Genomic DNA, 26,031 nt, shown 5'->3' with positions numbered 1-26,031 from the left:
ATCAAGGCTTGGGAGTAGCGCATTCTGGGCAGAGGGAAGGCCCTGCAGGTTCGAACTCACTACTCCCAAGGATCAGGTGGAGCCTGATCTAGCCACCTTCAGAGCACAGTGCAGCCCCCCCCAGCACTTCCCCCGTTAACAAAGCCAGCGTGCCTCTCAGCATCACCGTGCTTCATTCAGCATGGGACGAGGATGGAAATGGAGGCAGCTGGGTTGTGATCCACAAACGACAGAAATGATGTTGCCTAAATGTATCTATAGGACTCAGATAGTACAACGACAGACACCTGAGACAGATTAGGTAACCTAAGCTTCATCCAGAGAGACAGGGAGGGAGGGGTAGATAGATGGATAGATAACTCTGGCCTTGGGCTGGCCCCGCCCACCTGTGCAGGTTGCTCAATAAACCATACACCTGTAAAGGGCAAGATAGAAGGTGCAGTACCAATGCTCTTTGCATGGGATTTCGGGTGCTGAGGAAACACAGCAGTGCCAGGGACAGAGATTAGGTGCCCTAGAAACCACCCTACCAGGCTTTTCCTCCACCTCTTGAACTTGAAGCACTAATTCCGCCTCTGCCCTGCTCAGATACAGCGGGAAGGAGCCGGCTCTCTGAAACATTAGCTTACAACAAAAGCTGAACTCCTGGGGCCTGATCCTCAGTGGGTATAAATCAGTGCAGCATCACTCAAATCAGTCAAATTGCACCCGCTGAGGATTTAGCCCTAAATATTCAGCTCAGTTGAGCTAATCTGAGAGGAGAGTGAGCTAGGATCTCCCTCCGTTTTACACACAACACAACATAAGGCCATTAGCTCGGGGCTAGAGTACATCATGTCCTGAGCAGGGCCAGCCAAGCCAGCAGGGAGATTCTGACAGCCTCTCCTGGCATTTGCAGGGATCTTCCATGTTCCTTTCCATTCGTTTTGTTTTTTTTTTTTAAAAGAAGTTTTCATACAGCATGTGCAGAAAGTTTGTGGTGTTGCACGTACAGCTAGATCCCCCAGTGCCAGGCTTGGCTCCCCTCTGCCTAAATGTTCTCTGGTTTAATTCTCCCTCCATTTAAGCAGGTCCCAAATCTTTACCAACTGCTTATCTGACAACGCACCCTCCCCTGGCGAAGCAGAGATCCAGAAAAGTGCGTTTCTATTAGTTTATAAAAACATGGGTCATGATTGCGAAGGGGTCACCAAACACTGCCTACGCTCACAGCTGCAAGCTCCAGAAGCTGAGGGCCCAGCCCTGGGCCGATGTCGCCATAAAACAAGGGACGTTATGCAAAGATCTGATGTTCGTTAGAGTCCCGGCTGTGACTCAGGGGCTTGGGATGCCACAGCAAAGGAGTCCAGGGTTTAAGGAGAATGAGGATATGCTGAGATTAATAAAACTGGGCTTTTCAGCTTGGAAAAGAGACGACTGAGGGGGGATACGATTGAGGTCTATGAAATCATGACTGGTGTGGAGAAAGTAAATAAGGAAGTGTTATTTACCCCTTAACCCAGGAATCAGGGGTCATCAAATTAAATTAATAGGCAGCAGATTTAAAACAAACATATGGCAGTATTTCTTCACACAACGCACAGTCAACCTGTGGAATTCTTTGCCAGAGGATGTGGTGAAGGCCAAGACACTAACAGGGTTCAAAAAATAACTAGATAAGTTCATGGAGGACAGGCCCATCTATGGCTACTAGCCAGGATGGACAGGGATGGTTTCCCTGGCATTTGTTTGCCAGAAGCTGGGAACGGGCGAGGGGGGATGGATCACCTGATGATCACCTGTTCTGTTCATTCCCTCTGAAGTACCTGGCATTGGCCACTGTCGGAAGACAGGATACTGGGCTAGATGGACCATGTAGCATGTCCTACATATCCCTCTCAGTGCCAATCCACAGAGGACCGAGTCCGCTGCAGCCCCAACTAGACTGTCTTGGCTCTTCAGTTCAAGCTACAGAGCCTTGCGCTTTCAGCTCTGAAATCCCTAGTTCAATCCCCAGTGTGTCAGCAAAGATAGCAGCTGTCAGACACCTGCATGGAATCTGCAGTCTGCTTTCTGGATCGAAAGACGATTCACATGCTGGCTGGGATGTTACATACTCCAAAGAGGGGCTAGGAGATGGCCAGGCCCCTACCATCTTGCAGGCAGCCTGACAATCCAAGGCGGACAGCATAGAGAGTGCAAGCTACCCCTGGAAAGAACTGCGCGGGGCCGTCCTTCCAGTACCCCAGGAGGCATCCTGCCTGGGTCAGCTTTTGGCATGCAGAATGCCTGCTGCTGGCGCGGTGAAGCTCTGCACCTCCTCTAAGGTATCTGTGGCTTAAAAATGCTCTTTATCTCTGGAAAGGGACTATGTGAAAAATCAGAACTGGTTGGAAACTTTTCCGTTCACCGTTTTTTTTTTTGGACAAACAATTGGATTTTGGACGAATGGTTTTTCCAAAAGGCATCTGCTCTCCTCAGAGGTGGTCCATTTTTAACGTTTGCTATTTCGGGGGGGGGGGAGGGGGAGGGCGTTAAAGTTTTCCACAGAAAATTGCAATGAAAACAATAAAATATGTTTTCACTGAAATTTTCGGGAGCAAGAGAGTATTTTCTGTCTAGCTGTGGTGGAACTAGTCCCTTTTCCTCAGCAGATCTGCTCCCTCTGGGTGGATTCAGACTCCCTTCTGCTTACTTCCGTTAACGTAGCAGAGCCAGCACAGCGATGGGAGAGGGCACTTGTGTATCAACTGAATAGTTTACTAAGCTCCAATCAACCACTTCTCCCTGTTAACAGCCGTGGGGTTGCACAGATGGGAGCTAGGCCAGGACTAGACCTGTGTCTCCTTTGTCACTGACAATGACCTGCAAAGAGGGATATGCTCAGACTTGACTTTCAGAGGTCAGGCTGACTCTGCAAAGCAGACAGAAAACACTTTCCCATTCCCCCCCCCCCCCCCACACCAGTACATTGAGCAATTTTTGGAGAAAGAATCATTTAGAATACCCCCGCCCCAAAGTTGCCAATTTCACAGAGTTGCTTTGCAGAACAGAACCTCCCTTGAAAATATACCTGGCTCTGCAACTTGCAGCTCCACAGTTAAGGCTGAGGTGAGATTTCCCCTTAACCTCACTCACTTTGGTCAACGTTGAAGCAAACACAAGGTAACGTTTTGCAGCTGGAAGTGAAGGACAATGCAGCCAAGTGAAATGCCAATTATCTAAGCTGGAATTTGGCCAGGGCACCAGGCTCAGTAATATTCCTACTCACGGAAAATACCATGCAGTTGTTAATGACCCGAGATGATCAGAATGTCAGAGTTACACCTCATCTGAAAAAACAGCCCCTCCATCCACGCAGGGAGTCCTACCCCCATTGGAGCATATTGAATCAGAAGGAAAAGAGCAACCTGCTATATTGCTAACCCCTCCATGGAAGACCCAACAAGAGGTCTCTCTATACCTGTATTGACCCAGAAACTGAAAGTTTCAAACAGAGTTAGGATGACCTTCTGGTAAAGCAGAGGCCTGGTTCCAATCCCGGTTCTGCAACAGACTATAAGCCAGTGGTTCTCAACCGATTTATCATTGTGGGCCGCATATGCAGTCTACAATGTGTTACCTGGGCCACAGGTTAAGAACCACAGCATGCTGCCCTCAAACACCCCCCACATGACATATGCCCAGCACCTCCCGCCCAGAGACCCCTCTACAAAGTGGGGCCAGGAGTGGAGCCTTGGGCGGGGGGCCCGGTGGCAGGGACCCTGGGCCCTGTTGTGCGGGACCAGGCAGCAGCCCCAACATAGGGCTGGGGCGGCAGCCTGGACCCCGACCCCAGGGCCAGCTAGCAGCCCCAACACCAACCCCGGACTCTCTGTGGGGCTGGCCAGACCAGCAGCCCCAGACCCTGCCAGACCCACTGCAGGGCTGGCAGCCCCAGAGCCCGCCACATGGGGCCAGCCGGTGTCCCCAACCTCACCATGCTACCCCCTACCTGGCCAGGCAGCCTGGACCCTGTGGCACTGGGCAGTCAGCTGGGTTGAGAACCGCTGCTATAGGCTATACACAGACTCTCTCCGTGCCCTTATTGCTGCAGACCTAACAATACTTCCTTTGCCTGTCTTGTCTATTTAGATTAAGCTTTTCAAGGCAAAGACTGGTGTGGTCTCTTGTATGTATGCACAGTGGGGCCCCATCTTGGTTATGGCCTGTAGATGCTAGTGCAATACAAATAATAATAATAATAATAATAAAAGCTCAAGGTGGTATGGACTTAAATCTGAGCGAGTGCCCCACATAACTAGAATCCTCCCATTAGTGCAGCTACATCTGGGATCAATTCTGCCATCTGCACGCACAGATTAAATCCCAGTGCCATCACTGGAGTTTATGGGCATGTGTTAATAGTTTAACATGCCCCAAGAAAAGAAGCAAAGATGTTAATCTGTTTAAGTACAAAAAGTTCCTACTGAGGCTTTGTGCAACAACATGTATTAACGCATGTGTTTCATTCAGATTCATCCAGAGACTCTGCCAAGCTTTGGACAAACACTCAAAAGCAGCATGAGCTAAAAGAACCCTGGCAAATAAACGTAACACAGCCAAATACAGATCTTGTATATGCACACACGGCTCCCTTGACTTCCACAGGCGTTGTGCATGGCTGTCGTGAGGTGAAATTTGACCTAATATAGGAGAACATTTCAAATAAATCACTGTGCAATATTTCAACAACCTGCAGCATATATTGTCTGACAGCATATACCATGTGAGTGAGAAATGGTAAATCCACAGGAAAAGAAATCCCTTTGTTGCAATGGTAAAATTCTTTAGCACATAATATTGCAAGTTCTCTGGAGCAGGGGGGTGGAGTCCTAGCACAGTGAGGCCCTGATCCAGACTGGGATTCTGGCACTACTTCTATACATATTAAATAATCACTTGGATGAAACCAATATGGCTCTCTAGAAATTACATTAAAGTAACCCATAGAATGTAGTGGAGAATGCTCTTCTCTGCACAAATTTTTAAGCCAGCCTATAGAATGTAATAGAGAATTATATTCCTGGTATAAAATTCTCTATGTTGGTTTATTAGATCTATACAAAGTATACCATCCTCTATTAAATCCTACCGGATTTTCCATAAATTTTCTTATTAACAATCAAGAGCAATCTAACAATGCCACTTTTCACCAACAATCTCAAAGTACTTAAAAAGAGGAGCCATTTCACAGACAGAAACCAAGGCAGAAAGAGATGAAGAGACTTGCCCAAGGCTACACAAGTCTGTGGCAGAGCCAGGAACAGAAACCAGGCCCAGTAGGCACTGCACATGTGGACCGAGGGCCAGAAGGATCAGGACCTAGTGTTCAGAGGGAGTAGGATCTCAGCACTGGCTGAAGACTAGCGCTTTGGAGTGTAAAGGATGTTCTGTTTCATTTGAGTAGCACTTCACACACATTCATTCTCACAACACTCCAGGGGGGGTAAGTACTGTACCAGGAATCCCCTTTTACCATGTGGAGCAAGAGAGGTTCAGAGGCACATCCAGAGTAACAAAAGGACACAGATTCTCCTCTCACACTGGTGAAAATCTAGAGCGACTGCACTGAAGCCAGAAGACGTGAGAAAAGAATTATTGGTTTCCTCCTGGGGCAGAGCTGGGATTAGAACACAGGAGCTGCCGAATCCCAGTCCACTCAGCCATGTTATTTCCTTCTTGCTGACAGAAGAGAGTGGAGCAGAAGGCAAAAGTAAAGAAAATGGGAGAGAACAGTTTATGCAAAGGTTTGAGAGGGCCTGGCTTCTTCGGGTTCTGCACTGTCCCAGGCCTTGATCAAACTCAGCAGCACTGAATTCATTTGAATCTTCTACAACTAGATAGGTTTTCCCTTCAAGTCTGAAACCAGGAACCTCTGCACTTAACCCTGGCTCTTAAGCAAGATAACGGACAGCGCTTCTCTTGGATCCAGGCAAGCCAGCAACGAGCACGTGAGCTCAGCTGGAACAACCTTTCCTCTAGGCCAAGACCCAGACACTAGCCACACTGAGCCTTCAGTGCGCTGGCCAGATGTAAAAATATCAGGAGACAAGAATGAACCACAGGGATGGGGCATGGTACGGCCAGCCTGCGAAGAACCAGCGCTGGTGTGCAGTGAACCTGAGCGCATCGCATTTCACTCACCTGTTGAATATTTCCGCGTCCTTTCAGCGTCTTTATACAGGGAGCCCATGATGTCACCCATGGACTTGGATATTCTCATCTCATGCTGCTTACTGTTGTTGGGCTGGAGGAACTGCGAAGCAAAGGAAGCTGTTACACTCTAGGGCAGGGGTTTGTACCTTTCCAGACATTCCCATGAAAATGACATTTGGTGACTATCATTACGTTTTTTGGTTACCAAATGATGGCTGGGGGGGGCCACGGAGCTGCAGCCTGGCCATGGTAAGAGCCATGTGGGCAGCTGCGGATCTTCCACCTGCCCTGGGCAGGGAGCCCAGGGGGCCAGGGGCTGCTTTTGATGTTCCCCCTCCACCACGGGCAGGTGGAGTGTCCACCACAGCTCTTATCATGGCTGCACTGCAGCTCCAAGGCCCCACCCCGTGGCCAGAGCCGGGTTGGGGAGAGCCATGCAGGAAGCTTTGGTGAGCCTGGATCCCTCCACCTGCCCTGGGTGGGGGACTCTGGGGGCAGGGACATAGGCAGGGGGCTGCTTTTGGCCCACACTCACCTTAGGCTGTGTGTGTGTGTGTGTGTGCGCGTCTCCCCAACCCTGCTCCGGCTTGGCCGGGGTGGAGCCTCCAGGGGAAGAGGAGGGGCCTTGGGGAGAAGGGACTCCCGACCTCTCCACTTTTGGGAAGGCTCCAGCGCCCTTGTCTCAGGCCCCAATCCTTCAGTCAGATCCAGACCCCTGCAAACACCATGGATTTTAATGAAACTCCGTGCAGTATAAGGGCCCATCCATATGGATCCAATTGCAGGACTGGGCCGTGAAAGGAAAACTGACAGACAGACAAAGGGGTAATGTAAAGGGGAACGGCATACCCAGTGAATAAAGTGGTAACTGCCACTTCTGGGCAATATGGTGCTTTAACAACACCGTGCTGGTGAGGTTTTTTGGTAAAATACGTAGATTGCCCCAGAAATCCATGGCCCTGACATGCCGTTAGATCCGAGTATGTACAATTATATATTATGTTTTCTTCTCAGTACTCCCAGAAGGTGCTGGAGTACAAGCCATTGGCCAATTCTGTTCCACACTCGAGTGCACCTGTATCCCTCTCTGACTCAGCTGTCCTGGCCTAGCAGCAGCGACTTCTGCATCTGCAATACTCCTGCAGTCATGCGCGTCTACGGGCTGGCCAGCAGGAGATGCCCAGGAATCATATGAGGAAGGAAGATCCAATGGCTAAGGTGCTTAGCCTAGGACTTCAGAGACCCAGTTCAAATCTCTGCTGAATTCCCTTTTTATGGTTTCTATCCAGCAAGGTTTGAGTACTTGCAAAAGCTACAGAGCACTCTCAGGTGCCCTTCAAGTCAATGGGAGCTGAGAGCAATCAGCACCTGCCACAGGATCAGGCCCTTTATGAAATGGACAGTGTCCTATGTCCGCATAGCTGCCCCTTGACATAATGCGCAGAGAACATGCTTAGGGCAGTATGGCACATGCTTGGGCAGGATGCACCTGCACATACCTACAGAGCCAGACCCTTCTGCTAGGAAGTACACCCAGAGTGGGTAGGTTCAGTGTAGAGCCACCCTGCTCCAGGGAGGGTTGGTGCACACCTGAGCAGCCTGGTGTGCAGGGGGACTGTGCAGTCTGCAGTATCCTGTAGGATGGAGCACTCTGCTCCTCACCCTGCCCCCTTTGGGGTGCCATCCTGGATCACACAGAGGGAACAGTCCCAGTTCTGTCCCAAGTGCAGAGGCTGCAATTGCCCTGGCTGATGTGCAGGGTCTGTAAGGTTGGGAGAGAATTTATTTTGCTCTCTCTGAAAACCCATGCAACGGCCATGACAATCTGGCCCTGTATGACCATAGAGTGACACTGCTATCCCAGGGTCCGCTCGCAGGAAAAATGGCCTGCCACAAACACACCCCTCTGGGCCACACAGGAGTCCCCTGGAAGATGAACAGTGTGGATGTCTTGTCACAGGATATACACTTGCCGTCCGTCTCAGGAATCTATAAGGCACCTATTGCCATGGTGGCCAATCCTGCCCCGCAGAAAGCACTAAATTAAATTCAACGGCTGTGCTAGCAACAGCATTTACACCGAGCTGCCGACAGGGCAGATTTCAGAGCAGAGGTGTACAAGCAGAAGATGGTCTAGTGCCAATTCAGACAGCTATGAGCAGACACCCCTAGGACAGCATTTCTCCTTTCCATTCCCCCCCATACAATAACAGCGCGACTCACTCTGCACACAAAAGAACAAAGCTAAAGGGCTCACATTCGCTTTCCTTGGAGCCTTCACAAACACCCTCAGGCTCTTCAGAGAAGGGCTAAGGTCCAAGTGCTCCACCGCTCGGTCCAAGTCTTCCTGGGATTTCAGTGGGATCAGGAGCTGGAAGGGATTGAACAAACACCCACAGCACGGCAGGGTCACAAAGTGGGTAAACAAAGGAAGCAAAAACTTCACTCCGCTCACAGAAGACTTGGGAGGGAATGGAGAGTCTGGATGGAAAACAAAACCCAAGCACCCCTGAGCATTCAGGGGCTTTAACCTTTTCTTCCAAGATATCATCCATGGAGGAACAGGATAAAATTACAACAACAATGCCCGCAAAGAACAAAGAATGCCTGAAAGCCCCATTAATGATCCAGCCACTGGGAAGACCAGAGAGCTAAGAAAAAAAGCTTACTAGTCATCAGTGGCTCCAAACTGCTAGCATTACAGAGACCCCTGGCTGTTGGGGGTGATCTTCCTGACTCCCCTTCTCTATGAGTTATTGGACCCCCATATGCTTCGGATACTCATCTTCAAGTCAACTGTGCACATGCTAACCAGCTACAGAGCTTGGGCTGCTCATGGGGACAAAGCTATGGGTGGATGCTGCTCAGTCTTAGTGACCTAAGGCCTTATCTAACCGGGCAATTTTTCACCAGTGATGCCAAAGTAGCTGCATCAGTACAAAACCCACATGTATACAGGCACAGCGAATATAAGCTGCGATTTGCACCAACACAATTTACTCTGGTCTCAAGTGGATATAAACTGCACAGATACAAACTGAGTTATTTTTCAGAGTAGCAGCCGTGTTAGTACTTGTAGCACTTTAGAGACTAACAAATTTATTAGAGCATAAGCTTTCGTGAGCTACAGCTCACTTCATTGGATGCATTTGGTGGAAAAAACAGAGGGGAGATTTATATACACACACACAGAGAACATGAAACAATGGGTTTATCATGCACACTGTAAGGAGAGTGATCACTTAAGATAAGCCATCACCAGCAAGGGGGGGGGGAGGAGGAAAACCTTTCATGGTGACAAGCAAGGTAGGCTAATTCGGGAATTAGCCTACCTTGCTTGTCACCATGAAAGGTTTTCCTCCCCCCCCCCCCCCTTGCTGGTGATGGCTTATCTTAAGTGATCACTCTCCTTACAGTGTGCATGATAAACCCATTGTTTCATGTTCTCTGTGTGTGTGTGTATATAAATCTCCCCTCTGTTTTTTCCATCAAATGCATCCGATGAAGTGAGCTGCAGCTCATGAAAGCTTATGCTCTAATAAATTTGTTAGTCTCTAAGGTGCCACAAGTACTCCTTTTCTTTTTGCGAAACTGAGTTATATCATCCTAGCCTGTGCACACTAAGAGTTTGCACTGGTGCAGCTACCCTTGCGGGCTGGGCACAAATGGGATCAGGGAAAACCCTATGTGTAGATAAGGCCTAGCTCCTACATTTGAATGACTAAAATACCTCTCCCCACCAGAGCCACGGGTTCAACTCCCAGTAGGTTCCATTTAGCCCTTCAGCTGAAGCAAACCCACTGAGTTTGCTGTGGGCAAGACAAAGCCCTGTCTGTGTGACACAGGTAAAAGTCCCATGTTTGTTTGGTTTTTTTGGTAGGAGCCTGATTTTACCGTGGTGTCTTTAACCAATATTTCTGCTCTCTCACATTGCTATGTGGCGTGTCATGCTGTGCAGGTCAGCTGCTACACTCCAACCCCTAAAGTAGCTGCATTTCAAAGGTGCCTGGTTAGTGCCCCTTTCTGTTATTTTGGACCAAAGCTAAACATCTACTTCCCCCAGCCTTATGTACTGTTGCCTTGGGGTCTGGCCCACAGGTAAATACATCACAGATTGTGTGCCTGCAGTGTGTGCAGTCCGAGATAAAGGTGCTAGGGTACACACTGGTGAACGGGAAGCTGTAGGCACTGGCCAATACAGCTGAGATCTCAGTGTGAGAAACTGCTAGAGTTGTGGCAAGAGACCAAGAACCACAGCTTTGCTATGTAATTATCTATCTTAGGTACTTATATGGCCCTCGTTACCATAGTACAGATGGGGAACTGAATCAGAGAGGCGCTAAGAGCCAGATTTTTAGAGGTATTTAGGCATCTAATTCCCATTCAAAATCTAGGCCTAAATGCCTTGCCCAAGGTTACACAGGAAGTTTGTGATAGACTTTAGAGCAAGGAACTGAGCCCAGATCTTCCACATTCCAGGCTTGTGACCTACCCCTGGACCATCATTCCTTACAGATTCTAGCTGGGATGGCTAGATCCATCCAATACATTGCTTAACCTCACTGAAGTCGATGGGAATTCTGCATGTGCGTCCTGTGGAAAAGCAACCCATAGTCTCTTGTAATCCCAAAACACTGATTATAATAAAGCCAAATCCTGCTCTCAGTTGTGGGTGCATGCAGGTTTGCTGACTTCAATGCAGCTGTGTAGCTAGGAGCAGAATCTGCCTCACCTTTAACTTCTGCTTTACAACGCTTGAGGCTACCTCACTGCAAAATGCACAGGGCAACCTTCCATCCTTACACTCCCCCTGGTTTCCTCCAAGAGCAGAATTTGGCCCTGAACCCATTGCGTAATTCCACAACCCCCGCTTCACCCAGCTCCTCACATATTTTCCAAACTGCATTCCCTCGGCCGCTGCTTTGAACAAAATGTTCTATAGGTCACTGTGTCTCCTTCTACTACCACATCATTAATCCCTTCACAGGCCGGCCTGGGGACGCCAAAAGCATCAAGCTGAAATTGCCCTCCTCTAGAACAGAGGGAATGCACTATTTAGTTTGGCTTTACCTATCACCCACGTCTGGCAAGTGGATTTGGCTCCATTTGGCATCCAGGCTGCTGTATACATGGATTCTGGGAACAGGGTTCTACTAGACACTAAATATAGCCACACACACGCACGCACACAGCCTAGGCACTAATTGGCAGGTTGCACACTCCACAACTGAGCTATAGCTTTGCTTCTTCTGTCTATAAACTGAGTAACTACAATGACAGGTAGGAAAGTGAGGGAAACATCGTTGAGTGACGTTTGCGAGCTTGCAAGTCCTCCCTTCTACACTTGTGGATGGCATGCCTCATTTTCTACTGTGGGAGCTACTGGCCAATCCACTGCAGCTTACACAGATCTAAAAAAATAAATGAAAAGGCATGAGACTATTCACTTATTATTTATACTACAGTAGCACCTTAGGACCCTTTTGTGCAAAGTGCAGTACACACACACGGGGACAGACAGTCCTTGCCCCAATTTAAACTGAGGAGACATACAAAAGGGGATTAAAGTGGAAACAGTGGCACAGTGAGGTGAAGCAATTTGCTCAAGGTCACACAACAGGACAGTGGCAGAGCCAGGAACAGAACCCATGTGAAATGCGGCCACCTTTAGTGAGGAATGAAGCAGCTGTTTAACAATGCTCAGGGATGTCACAGCTCAGATGAGGATAGACTACTGCATCCAGCTGAAACCACAGGGGGAATTCAGACAGAATGTTCTCATCCGCGTCAGAGTTCAACCAGGATAACGTCCCTATCCTGGCAAAAAGTGCCAGTCAATGGCCACAGATGTGGCTTCTGCATCTCATCTGACCGATCACATTTCTAGTAACAAAACACCCCGTAGCACTACATTGGGATCAGCCCCGACATGAGGTTAGACCCCCACACCACTCTGCATGCATTGGGCCAACCTCTCTGATGCATCTGTAGCACTCCCAGCACAATTCCATTGATTTCATTGCACCTGTGTCCACAGGCCTTTCAAAGGGATACATATCTCCAAAGCAGCCTGCTTGTCCCATGTATCTATTATGTCTTGTCATTTACTATGTGTTTGTACAGTGCTTAGCACAATAAAGGCCAACCTGTTTTTGGCCTTTAGATACTGCCACAATACAAACATTAAATACTAACAACATATAATAAAGGCAAGGTTCTGTCTGCGTATGAAGAAAAGGCCAAAGTCTGCTCTCAATGGAGCGGAGTTACTCTAGATTTACACTGGTGTAATCAAAAACAGAATTTGGTCCAGAATAAACTATTAGCCCAAACACAGTATGCCATGGACATGTGAGTTGCCTTTCTGTAAATTCTGTTTCATTGGTTTATACTATTTCCATGATAATGCTCCCGGACGCATAATGCCCTGTATATCAATAGGTGCAGATTCTCACACACAGAGACTATTTACAGAAAGAAAAAGAAAATCTAATTCCATTCTTATGCTTATAATTATTTATTGGTTCTAAAACAGCAGCACCCTGTGGCCTACTCAGGATCGTGCAAGGTGCTCTGCAAATGCACAGGCAGGCATTCCCTAGCGGAAGGTACAGTATATTACATAAACTTTGATTTGTTCTTGTTGGAAAAATCTTTCAGTGGAAAGAAACCTGGAATGAAGTGACTCACTCCCGGAGAATTCCATGCAGGCTTTTTCCGGCAGAGACTACCAGAGAATGCCCAAAGATTAGAAAATGTGCAGCATTTCTGGCTACAGTCAAAGCTGCAGCCTAGAGGACCAATTCTGCCATAGTGTTAGACATTTATCATGAGCAATAGCAGCAGCATCGCTTGCAGAATTTGCACAAGCAAAACCCAAGTGGCATGGCAAGTTCAAATTGGTTCTGCACAAGTCTGTTCTGATATCTGACCACAAAAATCGCATATGCAAGTCATTTATGCATGTAAAACTGTGCCTATGCAAATGGAAATCTGGCAGAAATCCCTTCAAAGATATGGCTTTAAACGATGGGGGGTTTCTATTTGTTGATCCAACCCCACTCTGCAAAAAAAAAAAAAAAAAAAAAAAAAAAAAAAAAGGAGGAAATGTGTTTTTCATTTGTACTTTAATTAAGGCCCCTAATGATTGTTTTATACATGAGCAAGCAGGCTGCGGGTTTCTTTTGCTTTCCATTTCAAGCCAATGGGATGTGAACCAGACTGTCTAGTAGAGCTGGTTGTTTTTGATATTCTTGCAGAAAGTTTCCATGAAAACAAAAAGCTTTTAGGTCAATTTTTTCTTCACAAGTTTTTGGGGTTTTGTCAAAAAATTGGAAATGGCCAAAGTTTTCCAGGTTCAGTTTTTCCAACAGAATCCTGAAAACTTTCATTGAAATTGGTCATTTCCCACAGATTTTTTTATTAACTAAAAGGCAATTTTTCATCAAAATTAAGTTTTGAACAAAAATTCTGACCAGCTCCACTATACAAGCATGGCAGACTTTGCCATAAGCACAAACCCACCAGTGCCTGGGGCTGTATGATCAACCCCACGGTCTGATCCTGCCTTCAACAGAGGGACCAGATAGGAAGGCAACTCATAGCCTGCCCCTTCTGAGCTCTTGGTAGGACCCCACAAATCACGGTATGCAATGGTATGTAAATAATGCCCTGGTATGCCAGACTGTAGATGATACGATGATCATGGTTAAGCCTATGATTTAGTCACAGGTATTTTTAGTAGAAGTCATGGACAGGTCATGGGCAACAAACAAAAACAAAACAAAACAATCACACCCTGTGACCTGTCCGTGACTTCTAATAAAAATACCCATGCCTAAATCTTGGGGGGAGAGAAACACTCCTGGGGAGTGGGCACGGTCTAGTAGCTCCGGCCGCCCCTGGGACCGCTGCTCAGGCAGTCCCCAGAGCCAGCTGCACAGGATGCTTCTCGGCTGGTCCCCAGGGCCAGCTGCCTGGGGCCACCTGAGCAGCGGCCAGTGCAGCTGGCCCTGGGCCCGCTCCAGCTGCGGGGCCACCCAAGCTGGCTGCGGAGCCACTCCAGAAGTGGCCGGTGTGGCTGTCCCCAGGGCCATCTGAGCAGCTGGACCCGGAACCAGACGCTTGGGCAGCCCTGGGGTCAGCCACATTGAAGTGGCGGTCATGGAAAGTCACCTAATCTGTGATGTCCATGACCTCCGTGACAAACACAGAGCCTTATCCTGATACACGCAGGGCTTAATTTATGCCAATGCTTTCAAGGGTTGAGCCCCAGCACCTCTAGGCTTGGCGGTTTGTAGCTCTGGCACCTCTGGGGCTTGCCATATCAGTTATGAAAGTAAAAAAAAAAAAAAAAAAATTGCTTGAACCCCAGCATCGCTTTTGTGACAAATTAAGCACAGGGTCCATTCCTTCAGTCCTTAGAAATCCATGACTCCACACACTGATACACTGATGGCTGAGGATGACCGTGCTGAAGCTTGCCTGGGGCCACAGTGTCTGCCACAGAAACATACAGGGGGGAGCGTTCAGTTCGACTGCTAAGCTAACATGGCTTGGAGCTGGGATGCTACATTAAAATGAATTCCATGCTGGCACTGGAGGTCATTAGGGTACACAGCCACTGAACAAGGGCAGCACAAGGGGTGAAAGTACAAGCTTCCCTATCACTTTAGCTGTCAGGGCGTGAGTTCAAGTCAGCCCAGATCAGCAATGACCTCACATCAATTCCACCTGAGGCCCCCTTCAGCGGAGCATATGTAACTAGTGTAGTGGCTTCAGCCCAGTTCCGAGTGAGAACCCCACATTGCAGCTTCGAAAAAAGTGGGTATGAACTGGCAGCCTCGGTTAATACATTACATACAAATAACATTTGTTGGCAGTCTCAGCAGCAGCCCCTGGGATTCAGTGAACCAACCACTCCTACAGCTGCCCCTATCAGACCAGGCGTGTTGGCGGAGAAAGCTGTACTGCTGCTGATTGTGCTGTACCCGTCCTGTAGATAAGCAGAGGACTTAATTCTCCAAAGCTGTCAGTCAGTTAAGTTCTGGGTTTTGTGGACCCTCTTGCATCTGAGGGGGTGGAACTTTTGTTCTGGGGCTGTACTAAAGTCGCTCAGAGAGCCAAGTTAGCAACTGCTCCCTGTTTCGGTGTCTAGACACAGTTCAGTCAGGGTCGTAACAAAGAGTTATTGCAAGCTAGGTAGGACAGAAAACATCAGGAAGGATTGTCCTCTTCCCTATCCGTATGTTCTGTCCCCAAATTAGAGGATTAGGAATAAACCACTGATTAAGTCTGAAACAGGGACCCTGCCAGGGTGTAAACACAAACAGCTTAGTACCTCATTGTTTGCATAGTGCAAATCCATCATCTGTCCAAAAGCATCCATGACTTTCTGTAGCACTTCTTTGAATTTGACTGGTCTTGGAAACTGGAGAATCCTGTACATACATACAGAAAATGAACAGCACAAGTGTCATGTGGGTACATGGGTGGCATGGTATTGGCCAACGTTTTGGAGCAAGGACCTGTATTCTTATGCCATAAGTGCCATGTTAATAAATAACAGTGATCAATAAGCATGGAGTAGTTCATGGCAGTGAACCCACAAGTAGCTTCCCTTCCCTCCCACAGAACAGCTGCAGGTGGCTGGGGAGCACAGACCCTGCTCTTTGCTAATGTGGTGCAAGCTGCCTGTGCTGTCCAGGAAGAATTCTGGCTGACCCCAACAAGATCCTTCTGAAGCTTCCAGCAGCAGCCTAGACCCTCTGCCCTCTCTATGGTGTACGGGTGCTAAAACTGGCAGGATCTAGCCCAGCAGCACATCATCTAGATTTAGCAGAGGTGCCATCCAGGGGTCATTGTCCAGTTTTCTTTGTGATCTAGTGGTGTTTCTTTGAACACCCCTGACTAAATCTGGGGGCAGGGGGCATGCTGCTGAGGGGGTATCTGGGAGGGATGCTGTTGTGGGGGTTGCCCCAGGGGGCTGCTGCTGGGGACCACTGGAGCAGCGGCTGCTCTGGTTGCCACAGGGACTACTGCTCGAGCAGTCCCCAGAGCCAGCCACACTGCCCGAGCAGTGGCCGGTGTGGCTGGCTGCAGGGCTGCCTGAGCGGCTGACTGCAGAGCCGCTCCAGCAATGGCTGGTGTGACTGTCCCCATGGTTATCTGCTTGGGTAGCCCTGGGATCAGCCACACCGGCCACTGCAGAAGTCACTGAAGTTGCAGAAAGTCACAGAATCTGTGACTTGCACAACCTCCGTGACAGACATGGAGCCCTATTCATAGTGCACTAGTTATCATGCATCTCAGCCTGAGAGATCCTGACTCTCCGAAGTGTCCTGCTCTGCCATGGTCACTGGACCCTCCAACAAGCTGAGAGCCTTCCACATCAATGTCAAGCAGGGAGGGCAGGCAGCCTTCAAATCACAGCTCTGTTATTATGGGATCCGTGCCCAGAACCTGGTTATCTCAAGTAAGTGTCACAGGCTACTAATCGAAGAATAAACTCATGTGGGAGGTCTGAAGTCCAGCTAAGTTTACCGGGGTTTGAGAATAGAGCTACCGGTAAATGGCATTTAAAGAATCACAGTTAGGAACCATTTTGCCTGTGCACTAGTCCCAGGAAATACTTATGGTTGGATTCACAGGCCTCTCCCATGCCAAGCTCTCATTGCTTACAATGGGAGTTACGTTTGCAGGTGAGGGAAAGCAAGGGCCCTTTGCCCCCCTGCACCAAGGGAAATGCGGGAACGGGTCACGAACGCACCTTTTCTCTCCATCATATTCAAACTTGATCCTGGCATTCCGCTGCTGAAAGAGAGGAAATCAGTTAGCTCCCAAGATCCTGAGAGTCTAATTGAAATGGATCTGATCCAAATCCCACTGCAGTCATTGGAAAGGCTCCCACCAACTTCAGACATCTTCAGATCAGGTCCATTTAGGGCCACACAGTCTTCTGATTGTAAACTCAATAGAAGCCAAGTGTAACAATGGGAGCTCTGTGCTCACCTACCTAAAAACTGTACTTGGCCCATATTGTGATCAAAATAAACTTCTGCATAAATAAATGGCACCTCCACTGACCATTAACTACTCACCCTCTAAAGCTACATCATTGATAAACGTAGTTTAACAACAAGTTACATTTATGTAGGGTGAAATTTGCAAAAGCACTTAAATGACTTTGGCGATGAAATCCCATTTTCAAAAATGACTTAAGCACTTAAGTCTGATTGAAAGTAAATGGGACTTCAGCTCCTAAGTGCTTTGGAAAGTTTTACCCATAGTGTGTCTCTCAGCAGAAGTTCTCAGAGCCCTTCATCAACTGAAATGAAGCCCTGCAAACTGCATGGACACTTTTCAAAGACACCATAATAGAGGCTCAACTTAAATGTATACCCCAAATTAAAAAAAACAGTAAAAAAACTAAAGAAGAGCTACCGTGGCGTAACAAGCATGTAAAAGAAGCAGTGAGAGATAAAAAGGCATCTTTTAAAAAGTGTAAGTCAAATCCTAGTGAGGTAAATAGAAAGGAGCATAAACACTGGCAAATTAAATGTAAAAATGTAATAAGAAAAGACAAAAAGGAGTTTGAAGAACAGCTAGCCAAAAACTCAAAAGGTAATAAAATGTTTTTTAAGCCTGCTAAACAACCAGTGGGGCCCCTGGATGATCGAGATACAAAAGGAGCACTTGAAGATGATTAAGTCATCGCAGAGAAACTAAATGAATTCTTTGCTTCAGTCTTCACAGCTGAGGATGTTAGGGAGATTCCCAAACCTGAGCTGTCTTTTTCAGGTGACAAATCTGAGGAATTGAGATTGAAGTGAGGAGGTTTTGGAATTAATTGAGAAACTTAACAGTAACAAGTCACCGGGACCAGATGGCATTCACCCAAAAGTTCTGAAAGAATTCAAATGTGAAATTGCGGAACTATTAACTATGGTTTGTAACCTGTTCTTTAAATCAGCTATTGTACCCAATGACTGGAAGATAGCTAATGTAACACCAATATTTAAGAAAGGCTCTAGAGGTGATCCTGGCAATTACAGACCGGTAAGTCTAACATCAGTACCGGGCAAATTAGTTGAAACAATAGTAAAGAATAAAATTGTCAGACACATAAAAGAACAAATTGTTGCGCAAAAGTCAACATGGTTTCTGTAAAGGGAGATCATGTCTTACTAATCTGTTAGAGTTCTTTGAGGGGGTCAAAAAACATATGGATAAGAGGGATCCAGTGGACATAGTGTACTTAGATTTTCAGAAAGCCTTTGACAAGGTCCCTCAGCAAAGGCTCTTACGTAAATTAAGTTGTCATGGGATAAGAGGGAAGATCCTTTCATGGATTGAGAACTGGTTAAAAGACAGGGAACAAAAGTTAGGAATAAATGGAGAGGGGTAACGAGTGGTGTTCCCCAAGGGTCAGTCCTAGGACTAATCCTATGCAACCTATTCATAAATGATCTGGAGAAAGGGGTAAACAGCGAGGTGGCAAAGTTTGCAGATGATACTAAACCGCTCAAGACAGTTAAGACCAAAGCAAACTGCGGAAAAGTTCAAAAAGATCTCGCAAAACTAAGTGATTGGGCAACAAAATGGCAAATGAAATTTAATGTGGATAAATGTAAAGTAATGCACATTGGAAAAAATAACCCCAACTATAAATATGATATGATGGGGACTAATTTAGCTACAACTAATCAGGAGAAAGATCTTGGAGTCATTGTGGATAGTTCTCTGAAGACGTCCACACAGTGTGCAGCGACAGTCAAAAAAGCAAACGGGATGTTAGGAATCATTAAAAAAGGGATAGAGAATAAGACGGAGAATATCTTATTGCCCTTATATAAATCCATGGTATGCCCACAACTTGAGTACTGAGTACAGACATGGTCCCCTCATCTCAAAAAAAGATATACTGGCATTAGAAAAGGTTCGGAAAAGGGCAACTAAAATGATTAGGGGTTTGGAACGGGTCACGTACGAGGAGAGATTAAAGAGGCTAGGACTTTTCAGCTTGGAAAAGAGGAGACTAAGGGGGGATATGATAGAGGTATATTAAAATCATGAGTGGTGTGGAGAAAGTGAATAAGGAAAAGTTATTTACTTGTTCCCATAATATAAGAACTAGGGGCCAGCAAATGAAATTAATGGGTAGCAGGTTTAAAACAAATAAAAGGAAGTTCTTCTTCACACAGCACACAATCAACCTGTGGAACGCCTTGCCTGAGGAGGTTGTGAAGGCTAGGACTATAACAGGGTTTAAAAGAGAACTGGATAAATTCATGGAGGTTGAGTCCATTAATGGCTATTAGCCAGGATGGGTAAGGAATAGTGTCCCTAGCCTCTGTTTGTCAGAGGGTGGAGATGGATGGCAGGAGAGAGATCACATGTTCATTACCTGTTAGGTTCACTCCCTCTGAGGCACCTGGCCACTTTTGGTAGACAGCATACTGGGCTGGATGAACTTTTGGTCTGACCCAGTATGGCCATTCTTATGTTCTCCCTGCTTTACCAGTGGGGTGAATCTCAAAAGTTTCTGGCCCTGATTTGCCTCTCATTTATACACTGTAAATATCCACTGATTTTCAGGGAGTGAATCCTGGTGTCAGTGAGAAGTGGCTCAGCCAGGCCTGGTGCCAGTGAGAAGTGACTCAGCCATTTGGGTTCACGTCACATAAGCATCCAAAAGTTTGGATTGGAAATGGCCCTGACCCACCCCATTTCTCCTTGGCCAAATGCCCCCCAAGCAGCAGAGGATGGCATAATCCAAGCCCAGATCCATATCCATATTTTGCAGATGGCTACTACCTCTAGAAAGGTTCTGAACCAGAACCCTTGGACCTGAAACAGTCTCCCCTCCTCCCTCTGAATTTTGGGATGTTTGAAATCCGGTTCAATACTCCACCACTTCGACCTGTCTCTAATGTAGATGCTGATCCAAAGCTTTCCAAACGGGCTGCACTCTGATGTAAGCACCTGAATAGCACAGACCTGGCATTCTCGTGGGAACACATTTCCTAATGCATTTCTGATGCTTTTCCTTCCAGTACTGGCTGGAGCCAGTGCACTTACCAGGAGAAGAGGCCTTCTTGGGATATTTTAGCACTTACGGTTCAAAACTGGAAAAACACCCTCTTTTCCTGAAGCACCAAAAATTGGTGGCTGGTGGTCTTTATTATTCTAAACTGGCTCACCTCTCCCTATGCTGTGTGTTAGCTCTTCAGGCATGGCTTTTCGGGGCCAATCCTCAGCTCTGCAATATCCCTGGACTTCAGTGTGTGTTGCATTACTCAGAACCTCTCAGGATCTGGCCTTTTAAAAATTATCTTAATGAGTAGCTAGCTCCTGGTCCCCCATCCGAGAAAAAGCCATTTTAGCTCTGCCTTCCTTCTGAAGGGTGAGAGTATGGAAACTGTGCCTTCATGCTCTGGAAATGCAGGGTTAGAGATAAGAAACACGCTCAGGAAGTGTTGTCACCCACCCATTCAGGAGTTATCCTTTTCAGATGCAGGGAGTATGCGACTGATTCTTCATCAGTGCTCCGCCCGCTCACAGCCTGTGCTGAAAGGGAGGTGAGGAATACATTTGTTGCTAATGGAAAGAAAATAACTAGTGTGTATAGGGTGAGGGGAGGATAGGACTAAAATTCCCCTCGTTAATTGGTTCCCCCTTTGAACCCAAGTGGTTCCAAGTGCAGCAGGGTGAGAGGGAGGGAGGGGAGCAGGATGACAGTATGCTTAGCGCACTGTACCAGAACTGCAGAGATCTGGGGCAGTGGGAAGGTCCCTAAAAGTGCGGGGGCCACCAGCACCCAAACCGTGGCCCCACCTCCTTGCACTGCCCCTTCCCCCTGAACTCCTACTATCATGCCCCTTTTTCCGCTGAGCCCCACCCCCACTTGCTCCTCCCCATCCCTTCCCTCCCATCGCTCGGCATTATGGCTGGTAAAATGTGATGGGGCCATGGCCAGGGTGAGTTGCCTGCTCTGCAATAGACTCCCTGTGCAGCCTTGGGCAAGTCACTTACTCGCTCTGTGCGCTGGGGCCAAGACGGAGGTGACTGGGTCTAGTGATTGGAGCAGGAGTTGGAGTTGGAAGTCAGGCCAAGGGTCAGAGCTGGAGTCAGAGTGTCAGGTCGAGGGTTGGGGTTAAAGCTGAAGTCAGAGAGTCGTGCCTAGGGTTAGAACCAGATTCAGAGACCAGAGGCATAGATCAGGAACAGGGCAGCAACCAGGAACAGGTCGTGAAAGCAGCACCCAGGGCTTTGTCTACACTACACAACTTTTAGTGTGTCACTACAGCCATGCCGCTAAAAGTCGTGCAACGTAGCCGCTGTTTGTTGGCTCTCCTGCCAACAAAAAACTTCCACCCCAATGAGCAGGGTTAGCTTTGTCTGCTGGAAAGTGCTCCTGCTGACAACGTGCTATTCACACTGGCTCTTGTCTCAGCAACATTTTTGTCTTTCGGGGGTGGGTTTAAACACCTCTGAAAGACAAAAGCATTGTTGTTTAGTTGCCAGTGTAGACATAGCGCAGGAGTCAAGCAAGAAGGCGGGGTCCAACATAGCAGCCAGGTAGAGCCCAGATGTGCAGACAACTTCTTGTGCCCCTCTTTAGGTTTCAGCTGGAAGCCCTGACCAATCAGAGTTCACATGCTCCACCCACCAGGGCCAGGGAATCATGGCTTGATGTAACTTCAGGTTTCATGGTTTCTCCTACTCAGTTGGCTAGCAATGAGCCACAGGGTAGGAGCAGGGCAGCAACTGTTGACTAGGAAATCTGCAGACCCACTTTCAAGAACCACGTGGTTAGGACAGGTTTCAGAGTAGCAGCCGTGTTAGTCTGTATTCGCAAAAAGAATGAATGAAGTGAGCTGTAGCTCACGAAAGCTTATGCTCTAATAAATTTGTTAGTCTCTAAGGTGCCACAAGTACTCCTTTTCTTTTTATGGTTAGGACAGTTTGCCTTGCTTCCCCAGCTGTGGAGTGAGGAGAATACTCCCTTTCTTCCACCCTTTGTATGCCTTGTTTGTGAGCTTTTTAGGGTGGGGACTGTCTCTGACTCCTAGTCTAACAGGTCCTTGATCTCAGCTGGGCCCTCTGGATGGAAGCCAAGGTCACTTCTGTGTGTGTATGTACAGTGCCTAGTGCAATGGGATTGCGGTTTTGATTGGATTCTGTAGGTTGTACCGTAATTAATAAAAGCTAACACCATCAGCGAGAGTTGGGTGGATGTTACAAGCTCAGTTCCAAAATAGTATTGGGTCCAGTCTGATTTATTTCCTTACCTATGTTGCTATGCACTGTAAACAGCTGCTGAGCATTGCCCTATGTGTGAACATAAGAATGGCCATACTGGGTCAGACCAAAGGTCCATTCAGCCCAGTATCCAATCTACTGACAGTGGCCGATGCCAGGTGCTCCACAGGGAGTGAACCTAACAGGTAATGATCTAGTGATCTCTCTCCTGCCATCAATGGCAGATTAATGATTTTGCCGCCCTAGGCCCCCCTGATATAATTGCCCCGCCCCTGCACCCCCCGCACAGCAGCTCCTTGCCCCAGCCCGCCCCAGCTCACCTCCGCTCCGCCTCCTCCCCTGAGCGCACCGGCAGGTCCTGTTTCTCCCCGCTCCCTGCCAGTGCTTGTGTGCGAAACAGGTTCGCGAAGGAGGGGGAAGAGGGGGGAACGCAGCGTGCTCAGGAGAGGAGGCGGGGCAAGGCAGGGATTTGGGGAAGGGGACCAATAGGGGCAGAGAGGGGGCAGGGAAGGGGTGAAGTTAGGGTGGGGCTGGGGACGGAGGATGAGAACCGGCGCCAGGGGAAGCAGCCTCTGGCTGCTATTATAGATTTGTCGCCCCTGCAATTTTGTCGGCCTAGGCGTTAATACGCCACTACTTGCCATCCATCTCCACTCTCTGACAAACAGAGGCTAGGGACACCATTCCTTACCCATCCTGGCTAATAACCATTAATGGCTTCAACCTCCATGAATTTATCCTGTTCTCTTTTAAATCCTGTTGTAGTCCTAGCCTTCACAACCTCCTCAGGCAAGGCGTTCCACAGGTTGACTGTGCGCTAAGTGAAGAAGAACTTCCTTTTATTTGTTTTAAACCTGCTGCCAATTAATTTCATTTGCTGGCCCCTAGTTCTTATATTATGGGAACAAGTAAATAACTTTTCCTTATTCACTTACTCCGCACCACTCATGATTTTATTGATCATATCCCCCCCCTTAGTCTCCTCTTTTCCAAGCTGAAAAGTCCTAGTCTCTTTAATCTCTCCTCATATGTGACCCGTTCCAAACCCCTAATCATTTTAGTTGCCCTTTTCCGAACCTTTTCTAATGCCAGTATATCTTTTTGAGATGAGGGGACCACATCTGTACGCAGTATTCAAGATGTGGGCATACCATGGAAAGCCCACATGCAATGTTTGCCCCCAGCTTAGCAAATACAAGCTTAAACACATTGCAGATTTATGCTCAGCAAAACAGTTTCTCAGACAAATAAGTTAAAAACAGCTCGTTGCTGGAAAATGTCAAACACACTTGTAAAAACTCCAGAGGGGGGAAAAAAAAAAAAAAAAAGAACCCTGCTGCATCCTTTTCTTCTACATTAACAACAACAAGGCAGATCTTCCACGGACAGCAGCCAACAAAAATACACCAGCTGCCCCACATAATTACGCTCCACTTGTGAGGAGAGAAACATAAACAAGCAGGGTACATTGGAGAAAAACATTTTGAGTGTGTGTGTGTCAATATAATATATATATATATTATATAAATAAACCACAAACATAAAATAGGGGTTTTAAAACCCACATTTGGGAGGGAGAAAAACTGGAAGCTAATCAGATGGTTACATTCTTGTTTTGAATCCTTCCCTCACTTTACATAAAGTTATTAAATCTGTAGCTAATAATATTTAATTTGCAATGCTTTCTACTTCGTCAGTACATTACTATTATTAACCTTTCAAATTTTGGTACTGCTTAGAGGTCCCAATGAACATCAAAGCCCCAAGCGAGGTGCTGTATTGACACACAGCAAAAGACAGTCTCTCCCTTAAAGAGCTTTTAGTCCAACTAGACAAAAGGGACAAAGGAAGTGCTGTTATTATCATCCTCATTGTGCAGGTAGGAGTGGAGGTACAAAGAGACTGAAGGCCAGATTTTCACAACTGCTCAGCATAATGCATGATCAACTCTTGAAAATTTGGGCACAGATGTCCCAAGACAATGCTGGGTGCTGAGCACCTCTGAAAATCAAACCCAAGTTGCAAACTTGGAAATCTGATCCTGAGTGATTTACCCAAGATCACAGAGAAGGCTGTGGCACAGCCAAGCACTGAACCCAAATCTCACAAATCCTAGTTCAGGGCCCCAACCACAAGACCACAACATGAACAATTACAGTACCATTCATACAAGGATCTCAAAGCACTCTGCAAATATTAAGGTTTCAGAGTAGCAGCCGTGTTAGTCTGTATTCGCAAAAAGAAAAGGAGTACTTGTGGCACCTTAGAGACTAACAAATTTATTAGAGCATAAGCTGCATCCGATGAAGTGAGCTGTAGCTCACGAAAGCTTATGCTCTAATAAATTTGTTAGTCTCTAAGGTGCCACAAGTACTCCTTTTCTTTTTGCAAATATTAAGGATCATAAGAGACTCTTGCATGTCGCTGAGGGGCCATGCAAGAAGCCTACCACTCTCATATGAAGCTACACAACAGCTATCACCTGTGCCATGGGACGGTACATAATCCTGGCCATATCACTTAGCCCCCTTTTAAAAGTGAGGCCCAGAGAGGGTAATGACAACCTCCTTTGGAAAGCACTTTGAGATTTTCTGATGAATTTGGCTACACATGTACCAGGTATTCCATATTAATTTACTTTCTTCCTTTCAATGGGAGGTATTGGGCAGTGCAGGAGAAAAGGTAGAGAGGTGGCAGAAAAGCAAGTGATATATTTAGTGAAGCAAGGGGTGGCCATGCTGGGACATGCTAACTAATATTATTTAGCTCTTGAGTGCTTCACCCACAGAGTTCAAATCACTTTACAACGTGGGCAGAAATTAGAGCAGGACAAAATTTCTGATTTTTTTCAATCAAAAAATTCATTTTGACCAAAATACCTCTCAATCCCTACAAAAATACTCTGATTTTTCAGCCAGTACAAGTAAGTATTATCTCAATTTTAAAGATAGGGAAATTGAGGCACAGAGATGACAAAATGACTGGCCTAAGGTCATACAGCAGGTCAGTGGCACAGAATGCAGGTCTCTTGACTCCCAGTCCACAGTCCTATCTTCTCTCTCACATTCTAAGCTGCCTATCGCTGTAGCAGGCAGTTGATCTTTACAGGGCTAAGATTAAAATCATTCTCATATGCCCCATGTATTCCTGTAGCACAAACGTTTTCAGACATCCCCAACACACACACACATACCAAGCTCTCTGTATTTGGTGTAAGATCCAAGGCCCGAATCAGAGGCTGTGAACCAGTCAGGCCATGTATTAAAGCAAATGCTTACAAGTTCACTGTCCTGTACATGAACTTGGCAAAGTTGTTGCTAGTGTGCTAGGCACTAGATATTTATGTAAATATATTCCAGCAAGTACAGCTACATCCCAATCGAGTACAAGATAAGATGGCTTGATAATATAATGAATAGGGATGTTTTGTCCAAGATATTAGGAACATGGAGAAGTAATGAACAGAAGTTACAAAATACATCATAAGGTGGTGTATTGGTTGGATATTTTAGTTGTTTTTCTTAGCCTATAGATGTCAGTCTTCTTTACCTTAATTCTTTGCATGGCTGAAGGGATGGCAGAAATTCCTGC

At 47.0% G+C, this 26,031-nt stretch overlaps 1 protein-coding gene across 13 annotated transcripts in view; it reads right to left on the bottom strand.

Moving 5' to 3' along the window:
• LOC119851757 (mitogen-activated protein kinase kinase kinase 3-like) overlaps nucleotides 1-26,031 on the bottom strand; it is a 129,607-nt gene that overhangs the window by 29,913 nt on the left and 73,663 nt on the right. For 5 of the 13 annotated variants that reach the window (XM_038392077.2, XM_043509725.1, XM_043509726.1 and 2 more), the window contains 4 exons: nucleotides 16,946-16,989; nucleotides 15,518-15,617; nucleotides 8,435-8,548; nucleotides 6,166-6,277 (listed from right to left, as the gene is read on the bottom strand). In XM_038392077.2, the coding sequence (XP_038248005.1) occupies nucleotides 6,166-6,277; nucleotides 8,435-8,548; nucleotides 15,518-15,617; nucleotides 16,946-16,989 (370 nt within the window). Of the gene's footprint in view, nucleotides 1-6,165; nucleotides 6,278-8,434; nucleotides 8,549-15,517; nucleotides 15,618-16,945; nucleotides 16,990-20,665; nucleotides 20,776-26,031 lie in introns of all 13 variants that reach the window. The other 8 variants (XM_043509721.1, XM_043509724.1, XM_043509722.1 and 5 more) reach the window with 3 other exon arrangements.

This window comes from Dermochelys coriacea, chromosome 2, assembly GCF_009764565.3.
Source record: "Dermochelys coriacea isolate rDerCor1 chromosome 2, rDerCor1.pri.v4, whole genome shotgun sequence".
Classification (NCBI taxonomy): domain Eukaryota; kingdom Metazoa; phylum Chordata; order Testudines; family Dermochelyidae; genus Dermochelys; species Dermochelys coriacea.
Note: the sequence above shows the minus strand (reverse complement) of the source record. Positions and strands in the feature narration are given on the sequence as shown.